The sequence below is a fragment of the Trematomus bernacchii genome, unplaced genomic scaffold (assembly GCF_902827165.1).
Source record: "Trematomus bernacchii unplaced genomic scaffold, fTreBer1.1, whole genome shotgun sequence".
Classification (NCBI taxonomy): domain Eukaryota; kingdom Metazoa; phylum Chordata; class Actinopteri; order Perciformes; family Nototheniidae; genus Trematomus; species Trematomus bernacchii.
In genome coordinates, this window is record NW_022987740.1 from 23,516 (window position 1) to 48,527 (window position 25,012).

Consider the following 25,012-nt stretch of genomic DNA (forward strand, 5'->3'; position numbering starts at 1 on the left):
TTTTTTATTTGCAGAATTTCATATTTACAATTAATTGTTTTCACCCCATAGGAATCAATAATACATTTATACTGATTGCAACATCCCCCGGATCTTCTCCAGCACAGAATCCCCCAGATGAAGGGAAATATTATAATGGAGTTTTTGCACTTCGGCCAAAGTATTCATGTGTATGCTGTTTTTGACACAAAGATGCATTACATCTACAGACAGAGCATACAATGTGAGCACATGATACACTTTTGGTGTTTGCTTCATTTCTTCGGTAATGTTACAGAATGTTTCGGAAAATGAAGATTCCAGTACCACTTTAAATGTTTCGTTTACAATCGTTTCCCAATGACCCGGAATAGTACTGCCAGAATGAACGATATCCAAAATGTCTTCTAGTTTACAAACTTCAGCCGTTCTGTTTACACGGGGATCACTATTCATTCTGTTTTCAATCGTCATCAACAACACACTTATTAAACAGGTATTGACTGCATTCTGATAGATAAATACAGATTGTTTTCCATAGTAGTTACCCATTTTTTATTTTACTTTAAAGAAAAGTCAAAGTATCGAAAAAAAAATCCCTGGCTTCAATCAACCGCTGGTTATTAGTCTTCTTCTTCTCCATCCAGCTCGGCATGGATCTTTTCAAGTCTCTCCTTGAGGCGTCTGCAGTTTTTGAGATTGTGCAGAAAAGCCTCCGAAGCACCTTGGATCCTCCATTCAGCCGTGTAAATGTTTTTATCATTAAGACTCTGGTCAATCGCAGTAATGAAGTCGGCGAGCCAAAGTCTTTTCATTAACGCGTTGTAATTGTTTCTGAAGAAATATTCTGGAATGTCATTCAGACAATCGTGTTGCCTCTGGCCGGGGTGACTGACTCGGCATCCATTGCAGATTTCTTCTCTGTACCGATGCAGCACCCTCTCCAGAATATCAACCAACTCCGATTTCACTATGTTCAAAAACAGAGACGTCTTGGCCCCCAGGAGTAACATCAGCAGCAGTAGTACTGCAAGATTTGGGTGTCCATAATGGTGGTGATGATAGTAGTCCAGGAGTTTGTTCCTGGCTGCAACTCGCGGGGGGAGACTTGGTTTTTCTCAGATCCCTGGCTAGTTTTCAACGGTCGTCTTAGTGGGGTCCTTCGTTTTAGATGATTTGCTGGTGGATTTATTGCGTTGAGTGGGGGGAGTCATCTGTAGAATTGAGAGTTTTTAGAAAGTTCTTTAAGCTTTGTAGCTTTTTCATCTATCATTTCCAACCAAGCAGCAAGAGGTCAAATTTAAGAATAAGTAATAGTTTGTCACAATTTTACGGAAAAAGTCAAAGTATAGTTTGTCAGAAAAAAAATATATATATATGGAAAAGTCATTGTGTACAATAGTATGTTGAAAAACAAAAACAAAAAAGAAACTCAATTCATTACAAATTAATGAATATTTTACCAAGTTATAAAGTTTTGCACCCATTAAAGTGTAACTATAAGTATCTTTGTAGGAGAAAAAACAAAAATAGTTTAAGTTACTTCCATAAAACTGGATTGTCTTGCTAAAATCTCAGAGTGCCTTTAAGAGTCACAGTCTTAAAGAAAATCTGTTCAGAAAAAGTACTTAACTTTCTACCAGTTGTAAAGTTGTCATACATAAAACTGTATCCAAAAAGTAAGTGAAAGACAACGGGAGAAAAAATAAAAGTGTTAAAATAACCAACTTCCCTTTTAGAGTCACAGTCTTTAAGAAAATACATTTGTTACAAAATAATTGACATTCTACCAGTTGCCAAATGTTCCTACATAAAAGTGTATCAAAAAAGTATCTTGGTAGCTGAAAATAACTAAAATATCAGAGAAAACCTACATTATTTAACTGTACAAGTGTTTTTAAAAATAAAAACGGGGTATTAAAGAAACCCCCATTCCTTACAAAGTACTTCATATTATACCCTTTTGTTAAGTGTTGCATACATCAAAGTGTATCTGAAAGTATCTTGGTAACACAAGAAAAGAGAAAAAAGTCTAAATCTGCCTTGTGTCAGTAAATAAGTGTTAAAAATCACAAACTTGCCTTTTAGAGAAACAGTCTTTAAGAAAAAATCTAATCAGACAATGTACTTCATTTTCTAGTTTTAAGGTTTTGCATACCTCAAAGTGTGTCTAAAAGTATCTTGGCAAGAGAAAAAAGCCATAATCTGCCTTGTGTCAGTGAATAAGTGTTAAAATCACAAACTTATAGATAAGCTAGAGGCTATTTTAGATTTGTCAATTAGAGTTAAAGGGTTAAATAATATTTTCAAACTGCTGTTCATAGTTACTGGATACATAACGAACCTCATCATTATCTCGATTTTCTACTTCCATTTTTATTTAACAGTGAAACGTCTTATTTTAGTACAGTCTAGTCAAAGGAGTTAATACTATTACTATATATGAAAGCAAAAATAAAACACATTTTCATTTGTTATGGTTGTTTAATTGAAAAACACACCATTCGCCACATTTTCAGAAAGACATATTACATTTGACCAAGTTAATGTCGTAGTGCATACAAGGTAATAGACTTAACGATTTGCACTGCTGCTTCTCTCCGCGTTTCATTTACAGTGATCGGTTTATCGTTCAATTCACATTGCCCAAGTAGATGTTTAGGGGTCTCTTGGAAGTAAATGAATGCATTTTTTATATCAGATAAGTGCATTAACATCACTTGCAAATTCTCTATCCTTTCACCCGCAACGATTATAATCTGCTTTGCTTCTTCTTCGGTTTCACCATTATTAGCTCTGAATGTAATCCTTTCTGGGGCTTCTTGTGCTTCTTGTGGTCTGTTGAATACCTGGCATAGGATTTGTTTAGCTGTAAGGACGGGTACCATATAATTGTCTTCAAAAGCTTTGTCTATGTCATCACACGTTTTGGCATATCCTTCGCTGTAATGACAACCGATACTAGAATAGAGATCCTCCAACAGTCTTTTAATACATGTTCTGGCACTGTCGCCAATTTGGGCAATTCCATAGTATCGTGCTTTTTCTCTCATTATATTGAAGCAAAGCTCTGCCATTGCTTTTGGTATTTGTTCAACACATTTGCAGCAGTCGGTTAGCGGTAGATGATCTATACCAGGGGTTTTCAAAGTGTGGGAAGGTGAGCCTCCCCTCAGAGAACATATGAACAGCCGCGCCCCCCCTCCCAATTATTATTGCTATTATTATTATTATTATTATTATTGTTGTTATTACATTGCATTTCAAAGAGGTCCAGTAAGAGAACATGTCATTAAATGCTCTGTTTTCGCTGTCTACCTTCCGCCATTTGAAATTATTCCGACTGTTTCTCTCCTCTTGTCTCGTCTCTGTGAGTGTTTGAATCTATTGTGCTGACTCACTGACTGCACCGATTTGATTGGCTGAGTAGCGTCACCTCCTTAAAACATTAAACAATCACTTTTTAAAACCTTTTTATCTTTATGTTTTAAACATATTGTATAAAACTCCTCCACTACTTGGACTATTCCTTGCACCCCTCTAGAATAAGCCCGAATGGTCTCAACCATATTGCATCAGTAATAACGTGCACTTGTTGACTTGTTATAACAAGATCGCAAGGACACTGGTAGCGATCGTACAATTGAGTGTTGTTCAGTTTGTGTGTTGTGGAACATGCGTGTCCGTGCATGAAAATATACCACACACCCAATTACAATAGCATGTTCAATTCACTACCCTGGAAGTTAATAAAGTTGTTAAAGTTGGAACAGCCTGTGGACAGCCGTTCTTCCTTGCATGTCAGTCGCCTTCTTACAGAGGACAGGCACATCTAGCTGCAGCACGACCCGTATATTTTCGCACGCCGTGTTCTCAACACATATCTTTTAAACATTTTTAACATTTTCAACATCGTGGATACATCCTTATATGCTCCCGGCAACACACTGAACGTCAACTTTATCTCCTTATTACACTCACCCCTACTTTAGTGGGAACAATGAGTCTGCGTCTTTGATGCACACAGGAATAAACGCAGATCATCCTCTGGCTGCAGCCTTGACCGGCACTTCCTTTGATCAGAGTCAATGCGGAAAACCCGCACTCACACAGGTAGGTGGAGGTGAAGGGAGTGAGCACTTTAACAGCCTTTTTGGCGAGGTGGGGGAACTCGGTCTCCACAGACAGGCAAAAGTGTGCAAATGTCACTTTACTCGTCTTTTTCTCGTTATTATTTTTTCTCACGCTGCGCCTCCCCTGAAGCTCTCTGGCGCCCCCCAGGGGAGGCGCGCCTCACACTTTGAAAACCGCTGATCTATACGATTATTAAGATCCGGTAATGGCTCTACAACACTATCAGCATCCTCTATAGTTAGTTGAAATTTCTTCACTTTGTTCCTTTTTCTTTTCACCTTCCTTCTTTTTGTCTTTTTCCGTCCTATTGTCCCTTTTCTTTTCATTCGCATTCTGCGTTTGCTTTTCATTTTTCTTCGGTTTTCTTTACTTTTGCTTTTCTTTTCTGCTAATTGTCGTTTGCGATCTTGGCGAGTTGTATGAGATATATTGTTTCTATAAAGGTTATCTATAATACCATCTTTTAAAGAAAGATATTCTTCATATGTCATTTTATCATAGTCCTCTTTTGTCCTAAAGACCTTACATGGATATGATATAGAGGAAAGCTCTTCTTCGGGAACATCCTCTCCCTTACTTTGTAACATCCAGTCATTAAGCCCTTATCCGTTATCCTGGTGATAATAAGGGTAGGCTACATCAGACTTGGTTTTTCTCAGATCCATGGCTAGTTTTCAACGGTCGTCTTAGTGGGGTCCTTAGTTTTGGATGATTTGCTGAGTGGGGTGGGACTTATTGCGTTGGGTGGGGGGAGTCATCTGTAGAAATGAGAGTTTATTTCACCCGTATAATGTCCCTCGCTGTTTGACTCTTTAAAAAAAGTTATTTTTCATCTATCATTTTCAACCAAGCAGCAAGAGGTCAAATTTAATAATAAGTAATAGTTTGTCACGATTTTACGGGGAAAAAGTCAGAGCGCAATGTCACATCTTAAAGACAGCTTGAACTGGATAGATGGTTAGTCTTTTTTCAAACATACCATACGTTCTGCATGTTAGTATATTAGGCCAATCGGGTTAGGCCCTACTGCCCCACTCCCTCAATAGGGAAGTCACGCTTTGGGGAGAGGTGTTTAATTTCACAGATCTGACTTGATTGTTGTTGTGATGGCTGAAATAAGAGGAACGGGGGAGGAAAATTCAGAGGGTGAAAAAGCAGAAAGATAACTTGTTTGTAAAACGGACAGCACGTCAGTTTCAGGAAATATGACACCGGTTTTATGCATGACATGCCAAATATCCTGAAGCCCTACAAAAAAAAAAAAAAGGTACAAGTATATTGTGTTGAAAATATCGCAAAAAGTCGTAATATTGTATAATGTAATAGTTGCATGTTGTATTTTGATAAAAATCACTGTATATTCAAAAATATAATGGAAAAAGGAGAGAAAAAACAAATATCACAGTATGTTGAAAAATATAAAAAAAGTAATGTTCGTCAAGTAATTCATTACAAATGAATGAATATTTTACCAAGTTATAAAGTTTTCCATACATAAACGTGTATCTTACAGTTCCTTTGTGAGAGAATTACGCACAAATTGCAGTATTTTATCTGTTTTATGTGCTCTATATATATATATATATATATATATATATATATATTTGCTGCACTGTTGGAGGAGCCTGTGACCTATGTTTTTCATTGACATATCTACCCTGTAGCTAATGGGCATATGCCATAAAGCCTTGAAACTTGAAACTTAAAATTATCAAAAAAACTGCATTGTCTCACTGAAAACAGCTCTAAAGAAAACCCAATTCCATACAAAGTACTTAACTTTCTACCAGTTGTAAAGTGTTGCTCACTTTAAAAGTGTATCTAAAAAGTATCTTAGTAACAAAAACAAAAGCAAAAAGCATTAATGTTAACAACGCCTCAAAGGGCGGACTCCTGAGTTCCGTAATGCCCCCCTACCATGGCACTTGGACTATTTACATCATCCAGGGCTCAACACCAGTAAATACACCTCTCTTTATCCGCTCTCCAAGCCCCCAAGGGCGGACTCCTGAGTTCCGTAATGTCCCCCTAACATGACACTTAGACTATTTACATCATCTAAGGAAGCACACCAGTAAATCTTCCTTATAGTTAATAAAGTAATTAAACAATAAAAAAGACAATACCTTGGGGTCATTCAGATCTTTAAATTATTATTACCCTCTCAAAGAGACTTCGTTGTAGTTAATAAAGTAATTAAACATTAGTTCACAAGCCATACATCTTAAGAGAACATCCATAGTTAACACAAATCATATTAAAAAACTAATCAAATTTTTTAGGTGACTTAATGAATGATAATTAACGGCTGATAGCAAAATCAGGAGGTGACAGGCAGGGGGGAGGGGAGGGGTGGGAGGGGGTGTGAGGGGAGACAGTCTCACACATCCAGACTCCATTTTTCATGAAGAGCCTCAGACGGAGGGTCTGAACCCGGCACAGATACTGCATCCGTTTCTTGACTGGCGCTCCCGACGGATGGCGGTAAGTTGTCACAGGCGTCTCGCTGATTAAACCCCTATCGATGCGTCTCTTTGCCATTTTCTTTTTTGAAAGTTTAGGTGACTTGGTGAGTGGAAATGACTGGCTTTTTATATAGTTTGCACGGATTTCTTTTTTTTACCTAACTCCACCCCTCACTATCTTCTGACATCACAGCTAAAGGAAGGGGGGTGACAGAAGAGGTGAGAGGGGGACGGGGTGGGAGGAGGACGGGGTGGGAGGAGGACGGGGTGCGAGACAGTCTCACACAACTTCAAAGAGACTGTCTTAATACTAGTTACAAACACTGATCAAAGGACATACATCAAAGGGCTAATTAGATTGACATCAAAGGGCTAATTAGATTGACATCAAAGGCTTATAACACACCGGTGCGATATCACACCGACATGTTACAACACCTCACCCCCTTACATCAAAGGACAGACATCAAAGGGCTAATTAGATTAGACAACAATCGGCAAACATCAAAGGCTAATTAGATTAGACAACAAAGGATCTACTACAAGGGGGAATATCACACCTACATGTTACAACACCTCACCCCCTTACATCAAAGGACAGACATCAAAGGGGTAATTAGATTAGACAACAAAGGGCAGACATCAAAGGCTAATTAGATTAGACAACAAAGGATCTACTACAAGGGGGAATATCACACCTACAAGTTACAACACCTCACCCCTCACATCAAAGGATATCACACCTATCTGTGATATCACACCTACACGTGATAACACCTCGAACAAAGGGGCTCATTAGCATATCAAAGGGGCTCATTAGCATAATTAGTGGGGGATGTGACCTGTCACTTTTTATGCATACTAATGTGATGGAAGTGGTATTTGTATAACTACTTTCCTGCAACTGAGACATTACCTTCAGAAGCATAGGGAATGGGAAAACATTCGCAAAGCCCCATCTAAACTAGAGGAACTGTTAATGACATATACAGAGGACGAGACAAAAAAAGGGGCTATATCAAAACTTTACAAGGTACTACATTATGAATGTAACGGCAACAATAAGGATGTCAAAGAAAAATGGGAGTTGGAAGCGAATATTATAATATGCGACGAGGATTGGGAAGAAACATTCAAGGTGGGATATTTCAATAACAAACAGTCCAACATGGAGGGAATTTGAGATATTTTACGACCCCATCTATCACTTCAACATATAGCAATACCTCTAATTTGTGCTAGAGGAGCTGTGGACCTCACACATATATGTTGGGACGGTCCATTACATTACATTACATTGCATTGCATGTCACTTGTTAGACGCTTTTATCCAAAGCGACTTACATACTCAATACTGTGGACAATCCCCACAGGAGCACTTTGGGGTGAAGTGTCTCAGGGACACAATGACATGCTGACTGCAGTGGGGTTTGAACCTGTGACCCCCTGATCCCAACACCAAGGCTCTATCCACTGCGCCACACGCCTCCCTGTCCAAACATTCAGGGCTTCTGGAAGGATTTTCAAAAGGAGATTAAACGGGTGCTGGGCATTACCTTTACTTTGGACCCAGCACTTTATATACTGGGTATACTGCCCAGTGAGATCACTTTATATACTGGGTATACTGCCCAGTGAGATCACTTTATATACTGGGTATACTGCCCTGTGAGATCACTTTATATACTGGGTATACTGCCCAGTGAGATCACTTTATATACTGGGTATACTGCCCAGTGAGATCACTTTATATACTGAGTATACTGCTCTGTGAGATCACTTTATATACTGAGTATACTGCTCTGTGAGATCACTTTATATACTGAGTATACTGCTCTGTGAGATCACTTTATATACTGAGTATACTGCCCAGTGAGATCACTTTATATACTGAGTATACTGCTCTGTGAGATCACTTTATATACTGGGTATACTGCCCTGTGAGATCACTTTATATACTGGGTATACTGCTCTGTGAGATCACTTTATATACTGGGTATACTGCCCTGTGAGATCACTTTATATACTGAGTATACTGCCCTGTGAGATCACTTTATATACTGGGTATACTGCCCTGTGAAATCACTTTATATACTGGGTATACTGCCCTGTGAAATCACTTTATATACTGGGTATACTGCCCTGTGAAATCACTTTATATACTGGGTATACTGCCCTGTGAGATCACTTTATATACTGGGTATACTGCCCTGTGAAATCACTTTATATACTGGGTATACTGCCCTGTGAAATCACTTTATATACTGGGTATACTGCCCTGTGAAATCACTTTATATACTGGGTATACTGCCCAGTGAGATCACTTTATATACTGGGTATACTGCCCAGTGAGATGGACAGAAATGTAGCTTTCTTACTAAGAATTCTTCTTCTAATTGCGAAAAAATGTATAACGGTCTCGTGGCTGAAGCCGCAGCTCCCCAATTTAGTCCACTGGAAAAACAGGGTAAAAAATGTTTATTTAATGGAGAAAATCACAGCAAGACTACATTACAAAGACTACGGCTGAAAACTGACAAATTCGAAGAAAAATGGTCCCCATTAATACAAGCAGCACCTCTTACTTATTTATTTTTATTTATTTATTTTTCATGTATTTGTATTCACTGCACTTGTACTTGTTTCATCTGGATGGTAAAGCACTGGCTCTTACTATCATAATGGTTCAGGTATTGTGCGATCATGTTTCCGATGAGGGGGAGTGATAATGTCTGTCATATGTTGATAATGTTTGCACAATATAGAAATGGATAACATTAAGAAACTGTATGTCCTTTTGGTGCCAAGGAGGGCATGAATGATTAATCCTGGTGTACAACAGCTGAAGTTATGTAAGCATCTCCATGTATGTTCTATTGATGTTATGTATGAAAAAAAGTTAAAAAGAAAAAATCACAATCAATCAGATCAACTACAGAGCATTTATACAGAGTACACACACTGAAACAGAGAAGTCTAAAAACAGAATGTTACTCACACAATTCTAGAAGTCACCAGTTGTTATCCTGTCAAAATCGAGTTGCACAAAATCTCAACATTTTGAATTTTTTCCTGAAAATCTGAAATATCTTGGACTTTGCTGAACATTTTCTACAATAATAATAAATGTTATTTATATAGAGCTCAAAGTCACTTTACAAGCAAACAAGCAAAGATGTGAAGTGCTTTGTGACTTTTACCGACCTGAACAAAAACATAAAGAAGAACCTGTCCCACCTGAAAGAAAGGTCTTTCAACATCTCAAAATCTGTTGGTTTTCTTTTACACATTTTTGGACTTTTTTCCAGAAAATCTCAAAATTCAGATTCTTTTCAAAAAGGTCAAAATTCTAACTTTTTTCTGAGAATCTCACATGTTTTATTTTTTCAAAAATGTTCAATATTTTGACTTTTTCTCAAAATTTCAATATTTTCTCAAATAAATCCTAAATAAATTATATTTTGACCTCCAGCGCCCATACCTGTAGTTTTGTGAAGGAGCCTGGGTGAAGGGCTCCTGACGGGGAGCCAGGTGATGCCTCAGATAATGGGCTTGAGTTCTGAAAGACTTTAGTTGTGCATCATCATTGTTGCTGTGGAGCTCACATCCACCTCAGGGCTCTTTCTGCCTTCAAGGGGCTCTGTAGCAAACTGTGGCTCCCTCTGCTGGAGGACTGTGGGTCTGCGGGTGAGAGAGGAGAGAGGACTGCATGGGAGAGAGACATCGCTCTGTGGTGTTATCTGCTGTCTGTGGGGTTTAGGGTAAGATGAGTGGGGAGGGGGAGTAGGGGGGAGTAGGAGGGAGAAGAGGGAGAGGGGAGGGAGGAGAGGGTGAGGAGGGTTAGGGTTAACCTGTTAAGCCCCAAGCCTGTTTTTCAGGCCTCAGGCTCGAAAATGACATTCCCAGAACAAATGAACATAACTTCCCTTCGAAAAGGGGTAAATTAATAATCTTTTTTCTCAAAGTAATGATAAACCTGTGAGTTGGATGTAGAAAAGTCAGAATCTATATAGAATTGTTTTATTGTAAAGTAAATTCAGATTGAACATAGTAAAAAAATGTAAATTATAGTGTCCGTCCAAAAAACCCCACATTACTTATAGTGAAAACCATCCATGAATGATGGGATCGGAGACTAAAAGCTTTAGGAATCCAAACTATAACATTTAATAAGTAACCTGTATCAACATTGATGCAAAACAAGTGAAGTGTGACCTTTTTAGAGCAAATAAAACCCCACCTTTGGGGTCATTTGGGTGCATTTGCCATTTCTCTGGAATCCATTGGTCGATTTTGGTGACCTCTTTTGAACCGTTAGAGCCAATAGAATCGAAGGGGAAGTTCCACATACACACATGTTACCATTGAGGAGTGAGAGATACGCGCAGGCAGTCGAAAGCAATGTTATGCTCTGAAAACTGAAAACTGAAACCTCGGCTCAAACTAGTAAATATGAAGATGGATTATCAGTGATCATTTCAAAGTGACACAGACACATTGGATTAACCATTGGATTAACCTTCAGCAGCGTTTTTATCGTTTTGATGCCATTGAACACGACTTTTGATCAGAACAACAGCTAAGGTGAGAATAAATAAAAACATCCTCCCCTCGGTCATGAACCTTGGAGTGACCTTCACTAGCACTTTTAAATTCGACAAGCAGATCAGCACTGGAGTCAAATCCTGCTTTTTTTAAATAAGACTATTGGCCAAAACCAAGTCGTATTTATCTTTTAATGACTTAGAAAGGGTTATTAACGCCTTTGTAACCTCAAGACTGGACTATTGCAACGCTCTGTATGTGGGTATGGACCAGGCCTCAATTAAACGCCTGCAGCTAGTCCAAAACGCTGCTGCACGTTTGCTGACTGGCCACAAAAAGCGTGACCACATCACCCCTATTCTGGCCTCACTGCACTGGCTTCCAGTTCGGTTCAGAATTGATTTTAAAATCCTTTTATTTGTTTTTAAAGCACTAAATGGGCTGGCTCCGGCCTATATAGCTGAACTGCTCCAGCGCTACACCCCAGCCAGAGCTTTAAGGTCTGCTGACCAGCTGCTGCTGGTAGTGCCCAAGACCAGGCTCAAAACCAGAGGGCACCGAGCCTTCTCAGCAGCTGGCCCTAGGCTCTGGAACACTCTGCCCCTCCATGTGAGGTCGGCCCAGACCCTAGGGGTTTTTAAATCTACACTAAAAACACACTTCTTCTCTCTGGCCTTCTAGTCAGAGCGGAGCACGACTCCTGACTTTTCCTTGTGTTTTTTTTAAAATATATATCTGTTGTAATTTATTGTCTTTTATTGTGATTGTAGTAATGTGTTTTTATTACATGTACAGCACTTTGGCTCGACCAAAAATCGCTTTTAAATGTGCTTTATAAATAAAACTTGATTTGATTTGATTTGAAGAAGCTTCCTCCGTGAAGCTACGTGTTGTGATGTCTGTTTTCGCTTCCCCTGTCGCGAGTTTGCATCACTCAGTGATGACACTAATATTTCTGGAATCTGTGGAATCTCAGTTTGCTAATCGATATCTTGTTTGTGCAGATACGATAAGTAATAAGGGTATTTAAGCTGAGAGTTAGCATTTTTTCGCTCAGGGCTCATTTAGACGCTTCTTGTGAGACTTGTGTTTTGTTTCGGTAAAAATGGTTCGTGTCGTCAGATAGCTGAGTTTCTTCCCGTTAAGTGGGTATGGAACATTATTAGTTTCATAAATGTTAAGAAGCCCTAAGTCACAGTTTCGTGAAAAGAACAGGTTAAGAGTCCAGAGGGGAGAGAAGGGATGGGGGGGGGGGGGCTCCTCTGTTCGGGGGCCTCTGGTCAGGAGGGCCCTCAAGGTGAAAGGGAGGAGGCCCTGAATCTCCCCCGTACCTCACCCACTGGACAGCCCTGTCTAAAGGGAGGAGGCCCTGAGTCTCCCCCGTACCTCACCCACTGGACAGCCCTGTCTAAAGGGAGGAGGCCCTGAGTCTCCCCCGTACCTCACCCACTGGACAGCCCTGTCTAAAGGGAGGAGGCCCTGAGTCTCCCCCGTACCTCACCCACTGGACAGCCCTGTCTAAAGGGAGGAGGCCCTGAGTCTCCCCCGTACCTCACCCACTGGACAGCCCTGTCTAAAGGGAGGAGGCCCTGAGTCTCCCCCGTACCTCACCCACTGGGGGAGACTCTCCACAGCAATGATCAAGTGCTAATGTTTTCTTGATCCTGTTGATCCAAGTGTTTGGGATGTTTTGTTCGTTCTGAATGTTGGCGGCAGAGGGTTGAATGGAGGAAGTGGGGTGCAGACGGTTGAATGGAGGAAGTGGGGTGCAGACGGTTGAATGGAGGAAGTGGGGTGCAGACGGTTGAATGGAGGAAGTGGGGTGCAGACGGTTGAATGGAGGAAGTGGGGTGCAGAGGGTTGAATGGAGGAAGTGGGGTGCAGACGGTTGAATGGAGGAAGTGGGGTGCAGAGGGTTGAATGGAGGAAGTGGGGTGCAGACGGTTGAATGGAGGAAGTGGGTGCCTCATCTTCCCCTGTGGAAATGAGCCAGCAGTGAATGTGTTGGTAAGTGTTTCTGAGTGTGGATGGATTAGGGTTAAGGTTACCATATGTTCAGATGGAATGGATTAGGGTTAAGGTTACCATATGTTCAGATGGAATGGATTAGGGTTAAGGTTACCATATGTTCAGATGGTATGGATTAGGGTTAGGGTTACCATATGTTCAGATGGAATGGATTAGGGTTAAGGTTACCATATGTTCAGATGGAATGGATTAGGGTTAGGGTTACCATATGTTCAGATGGTATGGATTAGGGTTAGGGTTACGATATGTTCAGATGGAATGGGAATTGGCCTAATTCAGCTCTGCAGGCATTGTTTGTGTTTTTTCTGAGCAGCTTTAAGATGCTTTTTAAGCATTGAAGATGCATCATTTCAACTGGGGGTCTGTCTAATTGGGCCACATGGTGTTTGGAGAGAGGACCCCACACCTCACTACTAGAGAGAATAACTGCTTCTATGACAGATTCCAGTGATCATTTCAAAGCGACACAGACACATTGGATTAACCATTGGATTAACCTTCAGCAGTGTTTTTATCGTTTTTAATGCCATTGAAAACGACTTTTGATCAGAACAACAGCTAAGGTGAGACAATGTCCCGTGTTTGCTCCGTAAAGCTACGTGTTGTGATGTATGTGTTTGCTTCCCCTGTCGCGAGTTCTGATCGCTCAGTGATGAGACTTATATTTCTGGAATCTGTGGAATCTCACGATGCCAATTGCTATCTTGTGTGTGCAGTTACAATAAGTAATAAGGGTATTTTTACCGTCAGTTCTGTGCTAAGTGTGTTAGCATTTTTTGGCTCAGGGCTCAATTAGACGCTTCTTGTGAGACTTGTGTTTTGTTTTGGTAAAAATGGTTCGTATCGTCAGTTAGCTGAGTTTCTTCCCGTTAAGTGAGTATGACACATTAATAGTTTTTTAAATATTAAGAAGCCCTGAGACACAGTTTCGTGAAAAAACACCCCGCAGGCCCCGGATTAGGTGCCTCTCCGGCTTAACAGGTGAGTTTTAATGGTGTCTTTGTGACAGGAAGAGAGCCTGACTTCCTGTCTCTCATCAACATATACTGATAAGTACACAGAGTGAGGAGACATCATGGAGCACCTGCTGCTGCTGCTGCTACTGCTGAGCGCAGGTAACATCTTTATTACACTATTTATTATTATCTTTATTCTAGATATTAAATATTCTTACATCATCAAACAAGTCATTGCCTCAAAGATTTGCGATAAAACTACTAAAACTACAAAAACTACTAACGGTAAAACAAAATGAAGCTAAAATAAAGATATGTATATCAACCTGAGAAGTTCCTCCTTAATTATTTAATAATATTATTTGTATTTAGAGGTTTCCAGAAACAGCCCACCCTTTCAGAGATAGTGATGAAGCAACCAGAGGCTTTATACAGATAGGAGCATGTAGTCATGGTGACAGGAAACCATGACCTTCCATCAGTCCCCAAAATAAACTCCTCAGAAACGCTCTTCAGTCACAAGTCTAGACTCCTCTCTCAGATTGTCACCATGACTGCAGTTTTCATCAGATCACATATTAATAGTTCAGTCACACACCTCACGTGATCTTATGTTTATTAGAAGCTAGGCTCGGCCTCATCACTCTGCAGATTTACACAGAACACTGAGGGATGATCAGATACCCCCCCCCCCCTCGAGCCTACAGGTGGATGCTGGGGTGGGGCATGAACACTATTGAAATTCTGATTAAGCCATGTGAATATGCCTAACTGGGTAGAATCACCAAATTGTGGTGCTGTAAAATACTGAGAAAATGACGCTCAGTCACTTAACGGTTAGATATTGAAATTCTGACTCCATAGATGTGTCTCCCATCACCTAAAACCCCTGACTATTCTCTCAACTCAGTATTTACATTCTTATATTCAAAGAAAATCAATAATATCCTTAAAAACTACAACTCCCTTTCTATCAGCTGTGCACCGTGATGCAAAACGATATGCAAAGAGGTGTTGTGATAAGGGTTTTAAAAAGCCTATCTACCGATTCGATCAAATATAGAGACGTATTGTGTGAAGAGAAATTGAAAATGTTGTTTAATTGCTGATATATTTATGATCCACGTCACGTATTCAGTTTCGTGGCAGTTCTTCCAGTTTGTCCAGACATGGACACTGGTCATTAGAAATGAATAGGAACAATAATTATATCCTTGTCACGTTTTGAGAGGGTTATTTGTGAATATAGTATGTCTTGCCCTGTGGACCAACGTAGCTATTACATGTATTATTGTAATCTCAATCTGCTGCATCGTGTCTCAATCTGCTGCATCGTGTCTCAATCTGCTGCATCACGTCTCAATCTGCTGCATCATGTCTCAATCTGCTGCTTCATGTCTCAATCTGCTGCATCACGTCTCAATCTGCTGCATCATGTCTCAATCTGCTGCATCATGTCTCAATCTGCTGCATCATGTCTCAATCTGCTGCATGTCTCAATCTGCTGCATCATGTCTCAATCTGCTGCATCATGTCTCAATCTGCATCATGTCTCAATCTGCTGCATCATGTCTCAATCTGCATCATGTCTCAATCTGCTGCATCATGTCTCAATCTGCATCATGTCTCAATCTGCTGCATCATGTCTCAATCTGCATCATGTCTCAATCTGCTTCATGTCTCAATCTGCATCATGTCTCAATCTGCATCATGTCTCAATCTGCTGCATCATGTCTCAATCTGCATCATGTCTCAATCTGCTGCATCATGTCTCAATCTGCTGCATGTCTCAATCTGCTGCATCATGTCTCAATCTGCTGCATCATGTCTCAATCTGCTGCATCATGTCTCAATCTGCTGCATCATGTCTCAATCTGCTGCATCATGTCTCAATCTGCTGCATGTCTCAATCTGCTGCATCATGTCTCAATCTGCTGCATGTCTCAATCTGCTTCATGTCTCAATCTGCATCATGTCTCAATCTGCTGCATCATGTCTCAATCTGCTGCATCATGTCTCAATCTGCTGCATGTCTCAATCTGCATCATGTCTCAATCTGCTTCATGTCTCAATCTGCATCATGTCTCAATCTGCATCATGTCTCAATCTGCTGCATCATGTCTCAATCTGCATCATGTCTCAATCTGCTGCATCATGTCTCAATCTGCATCATGTCTCAATCTGCTGCATCATGTCTCAATCTGCATCATGTCTCAATCTGCTGCATGTCTCAATCTGCTTATTGTCTCAATCTGCATCATGTCTCAATCTGCTGCATCATGTCTCAATCTGCTGCATCATGTCTCAATCTGCTGCATCATGTCTCAATCTGCATCATGTCTCAATCTGCTGCATCATGTCTCAATCTGCTGCATGTCTCAATCTGCTGCATCATGTCTCAATCTGCTGCATCATGTCTCAATCTGCATCATGTCTCAATCTGCATCATGTCTCAATCTGCATCATGTCTCAATCTGCTGCATCATGTCTCAATCTGCTGCATCATGTCTCAATCTGCTGCATGTCTCAATCTGCTGCATGTCTCAATCTGCTTCATGTCTCAATCTGCATCATGTCTCAATCTGCTGCATCATGTCTCAATCTGCTGCATCATGTCTCAATCTGCTGCATCATGTCTCAATCTGCATCATGTCTCAATCTGCTGCATGTCTCAATCTGCATCATGTCTCAATCTGCTTCATGTCTCAATCTGCATCATGTCTCAATCTGCATCATGTCTCAATCTGCTGCATCATGTCTCAATCTGCTGCATGTCTCAATCTGCTGCATCATGTCTCAATCTGCTTCATGTCTCAATCTGCTGCATCATGTCTCAATCTGCTGCATCATGTCTCAATCTGCATCATGTCTCAATCTGCTGCATGTCTCAATCTGCTGCATCATGTCTCAATCTGCTGCATCATGTCTCAATCTGCTGCATGTCTCAATCTGCTGCATGTCTCAATCTGCATCATGTCTCAATCTGCTGCATGTCTCAATCTGCTGCATGTCTCAATCTGCATCATGTCTCAATCTGCTGCATGTCTCAATCTGCTGCATCATGTCTCAATCTGCTTCATGTCTCAATCTGCTGCATCATGTCTCAATCTGCTGCATCATGTCTCAATCTGCATTCATGTCTCCATCGCTGCATCATGTCTCAATCTGCTGCATCATGTCTCAATCTGCATCATGTCTCAATCTGCTGCATGTCTCAATCTGCATCATGTCTCAATCTGCTGCATGTCTCAATCTGCTGCATCATGTCTCAATCTGCTGCATGTCTCAATCTGCATCATGTCTCAATCTGCTGCATGTCTCAATCTGCATCATGTCTCAATCTGCATCATGTCTCAATCTGCTGCATGTCTCAATCTGCTGCATCATGTCTCAATCTGCTGCATCATGTCTCAATCTGCTGCATGTCTCAATCTGCTGCATGTCTCAATCTGCATCATGTCTCAATCTGCTGCATGTCTCAATCTGCTGCATCATGTCTCAATCTGCTTCATGTCTCAATCTGCTGCATCATGTCTCAATCTGCTTCATGTCTCAATCTGCTGCATCATGTCTCAATCTGCTTCATGTCTCAATCTGCTGCATGTCTCAATCTGCATCATGTCTCAATCTGCTGCATCATGTCTCAATCTGCATCATGTCTCAATCTGCTTCATGTCTCAATCTGCATCATGTCTCAATCTGCTGCATCATGTCTCAATCTGCTGCATCATGTCTCAATCTGCTGCATCATGTCTCAATCTGCTGCATCGTGTCTCAATCTGCTTCATGTCTCAATCTGCTGCATCATGTCTCAATCTGCTTCATGTCTCAATCTGCTGCATCATGTCTCAATCTGCTGCATGTCTCAATCTGCATCATGTCTCAATCTGCTGCATGTCTCAATCTGCTGCATCATGTCTCAATCTGCTGCATGTCTCAATCTGCATCACGTCTCAATCTGCATCACGTCTCAATCTGCATCATGTCTCAATCTGCATCACGTCTCAATCTGCATCACGTCTCAATCTGCATCACGTCTCAATCTGCATCACGTCTCAATCTGCTGCATCACGTCTCAATCTGCATCATGTCTCAATCTGCATCACGTCTCAATCTGCATCATGTCTCAATCTGCATCATGTCTCAATCTGCATCACGTCTCAATCTGCATCATGTCTCAATCTGCATCATGTCTCAATCTGCATCATGTCTCAATCTGCTGCATCATGTCTCAATCTGCTGCATCATGTCTCAATCTGCTGCATCATGTCTCAATCTGCTGCATCATGTCTCAATCTGCTGCATCATGTCTCAATCTGCATCATGTCTCAATCTGCTGCATCATGTCTCAATCTGCTGCATCATGTCTCAATCTGCATCATGTCTCAATCTGCTGCATCATGTCTCAATCTGCTGCATCATGTCTCAATCTGCTGCACCATGTCTCAATCTGCATCACGTCTCAATCTGCATCACGTCTCAATCTGCTGCATGTCTCAATCTGCTGCATCATGTCTCAATCTGCTGCATCATGTCTCAATCTGCTGCATCATGTCTCAATCTGCTGCATCATGTCTCAATCTGCATCACGTCTCAATCTGCATCACGTCTCAATCTGCTGCATGTCTCAATCTGCTGCATCACGTCTCAATCTGCTGCATCACGTCTCAATCTGCTGCATCACGTCTCAATCTGCTGCATCACGTCTCAATCTGCTGCATCATGTCTCAATCTGCATCACGTCTCAATCTGCATCACGTCTCAATCTGCTGCATGTCTCAATCTGCTGCATCATGTCTCAATCTGCTGCATCATGTCTCAATCTGCTGCATCATGTCTCAATCTGCATCACGTCTCAATCTGCATCACGTCTCAATCTGCTGCATGTCTCAATCTGCTGCATCACGTCTCAATCTGCTGCATCACGTCTCAATCTGCTGCATCACGTCTCAATCTGCTGCATCACGTCTCAATCTGCTGCATCACGTCTCATCTGCTGCATCACGTCTCAATCTGCGGCATCACGTCTCAATCTGCGGCATCACGTCTCAATCTGCTGCATCACGTCTCAATCTGCTGCATCACGTCTCAATCTGCTGCATCACGTCTCAATCTGCTGCTTCACGTCTCAATCTGCGGCATCACGTCTCAATCTGCTGCATCACGTCTCAATCTGCTGCATCACGTCTCAATCTGCTGCATCATGTCTCAATCTGCTGCATCACGTCTCAATCTGCTGCATCACGTCTCAATCTGCTGCATCACGTCTCAATCTGCTGCTTCACGTCTCAATCTGCGGCATCACGTCTCAATCTGCTGCTTCGTGTCTCAATCTGCTGCATCATGTCTCAATCTGCTGCATCGTGTCTCAATCTGCATCATGTCTCAATCTGCTTCATGTCTCAATCTGCTGCATCATGTCTCAATCTGCATCATGTCTCAATCTGCTTCATGTCTCAATCTGCTGCATCATGTCTCAATCTGCTTCATGTCTCAATCTGCATCATGTCTCAATCTGCTGCATCATGTCTCAATCTGCTGCATGTCTCAATCTGCTGCATCATGTCTCAATCTGCATCATGTCTCAATCTGCTTCATGTCTCAATCTGCTGCATCATGTCTCAATCTGCTTCATGTCTCAATCTGCTGCATCATGTCTCAATCTGCATCATGTCTCAATCTGCATCATGTCTCAATCTGCTTCATGTCTCAATCTGCTGCATCATGTCTCAATCTGCATCATGTCTCAATCTGCTTCATGTCTCAATCTGCTGCATCATGTCTCAATCTGCTGCATGTCTCAATCTGCTGCATCATGTCTCAATCTGCTGCATGTCTCAATCTGCTGCATCATGTCTCAATCTGCATCATGTCTCAATCTGCTGCATCATGTCTCAATCTGCTGCACCATGTCTCAATCTGCATCACGTCTCAATCTGCATCACGTCTCAATCTGCTGCATGTCTCAATCTGCTGCATCATGTCTCAATCTGCTGCATGTCTCAATCTGCTGCTTCATGTCTCAATCTGCATCACGTCTCAATCTGCTGCATCATGTCTCAATCTGCATCATGTCTCAATCTGCTGCATCATGTCTCAATCTGCATCACGTCTCAATCTGCATCATGTCTCAATCTGCTGCATCATGTCTCAATCTGCATCATGTCTCAATCTGCATCATGTCTCAATCTGCTGCATCATGTCTCAATCTGCATCATGTCTCAATCTGCATCATGTCTCAATCTGCTGCATCATGTCTCAATCTGCTGCATCATGTCTCAATCTGCTGCATGTCTCAATCTGCTGCATCATGTCTCAATCTGCTGCATCATGTCTCAATCTGCTGCATCATGTCTCAATCTGCATCACGTCTCAATCTGCATCACGTCTCAATCTGCTGCATGTCTCAATCTGCTGCATCATGTCTCAATCTGCTGCATCATGTCTCAATCTGCTGCACCATGTCTCAATCTGCATCACGTCTCAATCTGCATCACGTCTCAATCTGCTGCATGTCTCAATCTGCATCACGTCTCAATCTGCTGCATCACGTCTCAATCTGCTGCATCACGTCTCAATCTGCTGCATCATGTCTCAATCTGCTGCATCACGTCTCAATCTGCTGCATCATGTCTCAATCTGCTGCATCACGTCTCAATCTGCTGCATCACGTCTCAATCTGCTGCATCACGTCTCAATCTGCTGCATCATGTCTCAATCTGCTGCATCATGTCTCAATCTGCATCATGTCTCAATCTGCTGCTTCGTGTCTCAATCTGCTGCATCGTGTCTCAATCTGCTGCATCACGTCTCAATCTGCTGCATCGTGTCTCAATCTGCTGCATCATGTCTCAATCTGCTGCATCACGTCTCAATCTGCTGCTTCACGTCTCAATCTGCTGCATCACGTCTCAATCTGCATCATGTCTCAATCTGCTGCATCATGTCTCAATCTGCTGCATCACGTCTCAATCTGCATCATGTCTCAATCTGCTGCATCATGTCTCAATCTGCTGCATCATGTCTCAATCTGCTGCATCACGTCTCAATCTGCTGCTTCACGTCTCAATCTGCTGCATCACGTCTCAATCTGCATCGTGTCTCAATCTGCTGCATCATGTCTCAATCTGCTGCATCACGTCTCAATCTGCATCGTGTCTCAATCTGCTGCATCATGTCTCAATCTGCTGCTTCACGTCTCAATCTGCTGCATCACGTCTCAATCTGCATCATGTCTCAATCTGCTGCATCATGTCTCAATCTGCTGCATCATGTCTCAATCTGCATCACGTCTCAATCTGCTGCTTCACGTCTCAATCTGCTGCATCACGTCTCAATCTGCATCGTGTCTCAATCTGCTGCATCACGTCTCAATCTGCTGCATCATGTCTCAATCTGCTGCATCGTGTCTCAATCTGCTGCATCATGTCTCAATCTGCTGCATCACGTCTCAATCTGCTGCATCGTGTCTCAATCTGCTGCATCATGTCTCAATCTGCTGCATCATGTCTCAATCTGCTGCATCACGTCTCAATCTGCTGCATCACGTCTCAATCTGCTGCATCATGTCTCAATCTGCTGCATCATGTCTCAATCTGCTGCATCATGTTTAGAGAGTCCTAAAGGATCTTGATCCTGATGGTTCTCTCCTGACTCTCTCCTCAGGACTCCAGGCTGAAGGAACTCCAACAGGTAAACAGAGAACAGAGAACCACTGAAGCAGAACCAGTTCTAGTCTCAACGCTTCTTCATCAAACTTCTTTTACAGATGAGTGTTGTTTCTGTTTAGAGGTGAAAGTAGTCCGGTATGGTCCGGTGCTCCGTACCAGTAAAAGATTCAGAGCTGGTTCACAGAACTGGGAAGAGAGGACAGCAGCTGTCCGTCAACACCAGTGGCGAGCCGTGAGCTTTATACCTAGGCCCTCTGACCCCCACCCCTTCCCTCGAAAAAACGACAAAAAAAGAGTTATTACGTCACAGCGTATACTTCAGCGGAATATCAAAACAACGGCCCAGGGTGCAAAACGCATCAATGACAGCGACCCTCTACCACACAAAACAACACCTGTGAACCCAATTTGTGTTCTTTGACATTGAAAATGATATTGCATTGTGTTTGTTACTTTCGTTGCAGTTGTATGTCTTAAGTGTAATTTGGCATGCTTTTATTTTGAAGGCGAGTTCACGCTGTTGACAGGAAGTTGTTGTTGCTATGGAAACAAGAAAAGTTTCACAGCGGGCGGAACTTGTCATAAAGTCCGCGATAATAAAACCCACCCATTTAGAGGGAAGATATGATTGGTCAATTGTACTGTCATTTGACATTACTCTCTCGTTCAGTTACTATAGCAACCCTCTGTGAATCGCAGAGAGGGCCAGACCAGCTTCTTTCATGTAACCCTTCACATTCAACAGGCAGATTCGAAGGATTTATTTCTTTGGAAATGTTATTTTAAATACAATTAAATCAAGTTTTTTTTCGGTAAAACTAATGAAAAATATAACAAAAATAATATTAAAAAAATATATATTTAAATTTTTTTTTTTTTTTTTTAATGTTTTTAAATATTATTTTTTGGAATATCTTAGGCCCTCACAGAGGGCCTAGAGGGCCCTGACGGCTCGCCACTGGTCAACACACACCAACCTGATCACATTCACACCAAGAACACACACCTGCTAACACTAGGGTTGCGGTCGAATAGTCCAAAAATCAGCTCCTAAGTTCTAACCCTATCGTCTATTCCTTGACCTCTGAGTGAAAGGTCACGGGGTTAAGGGATAGTGGATAGGAGAATTCAAAAGGACTTAGGAGAAGAGACTGCGGTACTTTAGAGAATCGACTGCACTTCCACTATCCGACGTGTTTATGATGCGCCAGCGGACGTCATGAATGTGCGCCTGCTGCTGTGGGGAAACTATGGAAACTACAGTTTTCTATACAGCGGACTACAACATGGATGTTTAATAAGAACGAGGGACTACTGTAAACTCATCTAGAGACTCTGCACCGTGCTCTGATGCTGTTATGCTTTATGAACGGGGGACAACAGAGAAACATATTCTTCATGACCAAAGTTGGAATTGAAATAAAAAAGGAAAGTGACACTTATGCTCGTCACCCTCTCCCTCCGGTCCACATTAATACAAATGATCCCAATACGTATGATTGTATGAAAAGATCTTAAAATCAATACAAATGTATTTATTATAAACGTTAGTCCTTAACATCTATCACTGTGTATATCACCATTCAAACATCTATTCAAAGTTGAACAAACCCCACACAGCTCAGTAAAGACTGTGAAATGTTGACTTTATTTGATCATTTCAGTAAAAACTAACGTTCATATTTCTCTTTTTGATTATAATACTGATGAACGTTCAAAACAAAGCACTTTGGCAACTTACCACATACGTTTTAAAAAGCTTAATAAGCACCGTAACTTTCATGATATCATTTCTCCGTCATAATCGGTTGTTTCCGTGAACGGCCGACTGTTGTGTGACGGCAAATGCTGCGGCTGCAAGGCATTGTGGGGCAGCATTTTCTCCTCTCCTTTCGGTTAGGGAGGTCCAGTGGTTCTTAAGCTAAAGGAGGTTATAAAGGAAGTTTGAAACCTCCTTTCCTTTTAATTTAGAGAATTGGAACGGCTCTTATCATGGCTGCCACTGAGGGACTTCCGGGTCATTTCACTCCGTTAGGAAGGTTCCTAAGCTAAATGGACTATTCAACTTCAACCCAGGTCCACAGAACCACAGTTTGACTGGGTTCACCATTAGTCAGCAATATAATCTACATCAGTGATGAGAGAGATGCTTCCCTTCTGTCAGACGCCCAGCAGGGGGTCTGTCTCGGCCTGTCCTCCTCCAGCATAAACCTTTATAAAGGTATAAAAAGGTTAAAAAGGATACAAAGCGTGTAGATAATGCTAATTGATATATTAACATTTCATTTAAAGATAATAAATTGTACTGCAGGAAATACAACTCTGAAACTGTAATGACTCGTTATTGTTGAGTTATAGTAATGCTAATGTTAGCCTTTAGCTTCAGAAAATGACAGTGTGAGATACTTAACTAAAGAATAACTTTGAAATAATTTGTCTTATTTTGAAAATATGAGGAACCGGGTAAGACTGAAATAACGAGACAAATATTGTATTTATTAAATATATTTATTTTAAATGTTATATTTGACTTTAAAGTTGGTCCAAAAGAATAAAGGACTGGAGTAAAATGTCTTTTCAGGAGACGCTCCAGAGATATTTGATATTTTTAAAGATGTTTTGAATCTGTTTCTACCACTGTATCACCACAAGTTTCAGCATTTTGGGAACGGAGACATTTCACAGGTGGGACAGAAAATGTCCTCCAATTCTTAAAGACCCATCAAAATGTTTCTGTAATAAGGTCTCATGTTGGTCCACAGGAAGGGGCGGGACTTCCCCTCTCTGTGAACTCTCTTCTTTTACTGATGACTCTCCTGTTTCTGTTCAGAGTCTATCAGGTTGATAGGATCCAGTCGCTGTGAGGGAGACCTGGTGGTGAGACATCATGGAGAATGGAGACCAGTGGTTGGTCGTAATATGGACTGGGACCTGAAGGAAGCAGCAGTTACCTGCAGAGATCTCGACTGTGGCTCTGTTGTTTCTGTAGAAGAGAGATCTGGGTCCTCAGGGAGACCTGTGTGGGGGATCGATCCTGACTGTGTTCATTCTGGACCTCTGAAGGACTGTGCAGAAGCATTTTCTTCTTCTCATTCCATCCTGAAGCTCATCTGCTCAGGTAAGCCCATCAGTCCCATCATTCATCACAGTCTGTCTCTCACCTGTCTGTCTCTAACTTGTCTCTCTCTCACCTGTCTCTCTCTCTCGCCTGCCTGCCTGTCTCTCACCTGTCTCT

At 41.5% G+C, this 25,012-nt stretch overlaps 1 protein-coding gene across 3 annotated transcripts in view; it reads left to right on the plus strand.

The window, feature by feature from the left end:
* Positions 1-11,117: 11,117 nt before the first annotated feature.
* Positions 11,118-25,012, plus strand: part of LOC117496379 — a 37,182-nt gene continuing 23,287 nt past the window's right edge. The window contains exons 1-4 of one of the 3 annotated variants that reach the window (XM_034148028.1): positions 11,118-11,162; positions 14,165-14,266; positions 21,773-21,799; positions 24,608-24,895. In XM_034148028.1, the coding sequence (XP_034003919.1) occupies positions 14,227-14,266; positions 21,773-21,799; positions 24,608-24,895 (355 nt within the window). In that variant the 5' untranslated portion in view covers positions 11,118-11,162; positions 14,165-14,226. Of the gene's footprint in view, positions 11,163-14,160; positions 14,267-21,772; positions 21,800-24,607; positions 24,896-25,012 lie in introns of all 3 variants that reach the window. The other 2 variants (XM_034148027.1, XM_034148029.1) reach the window with 2 other exon arrangements.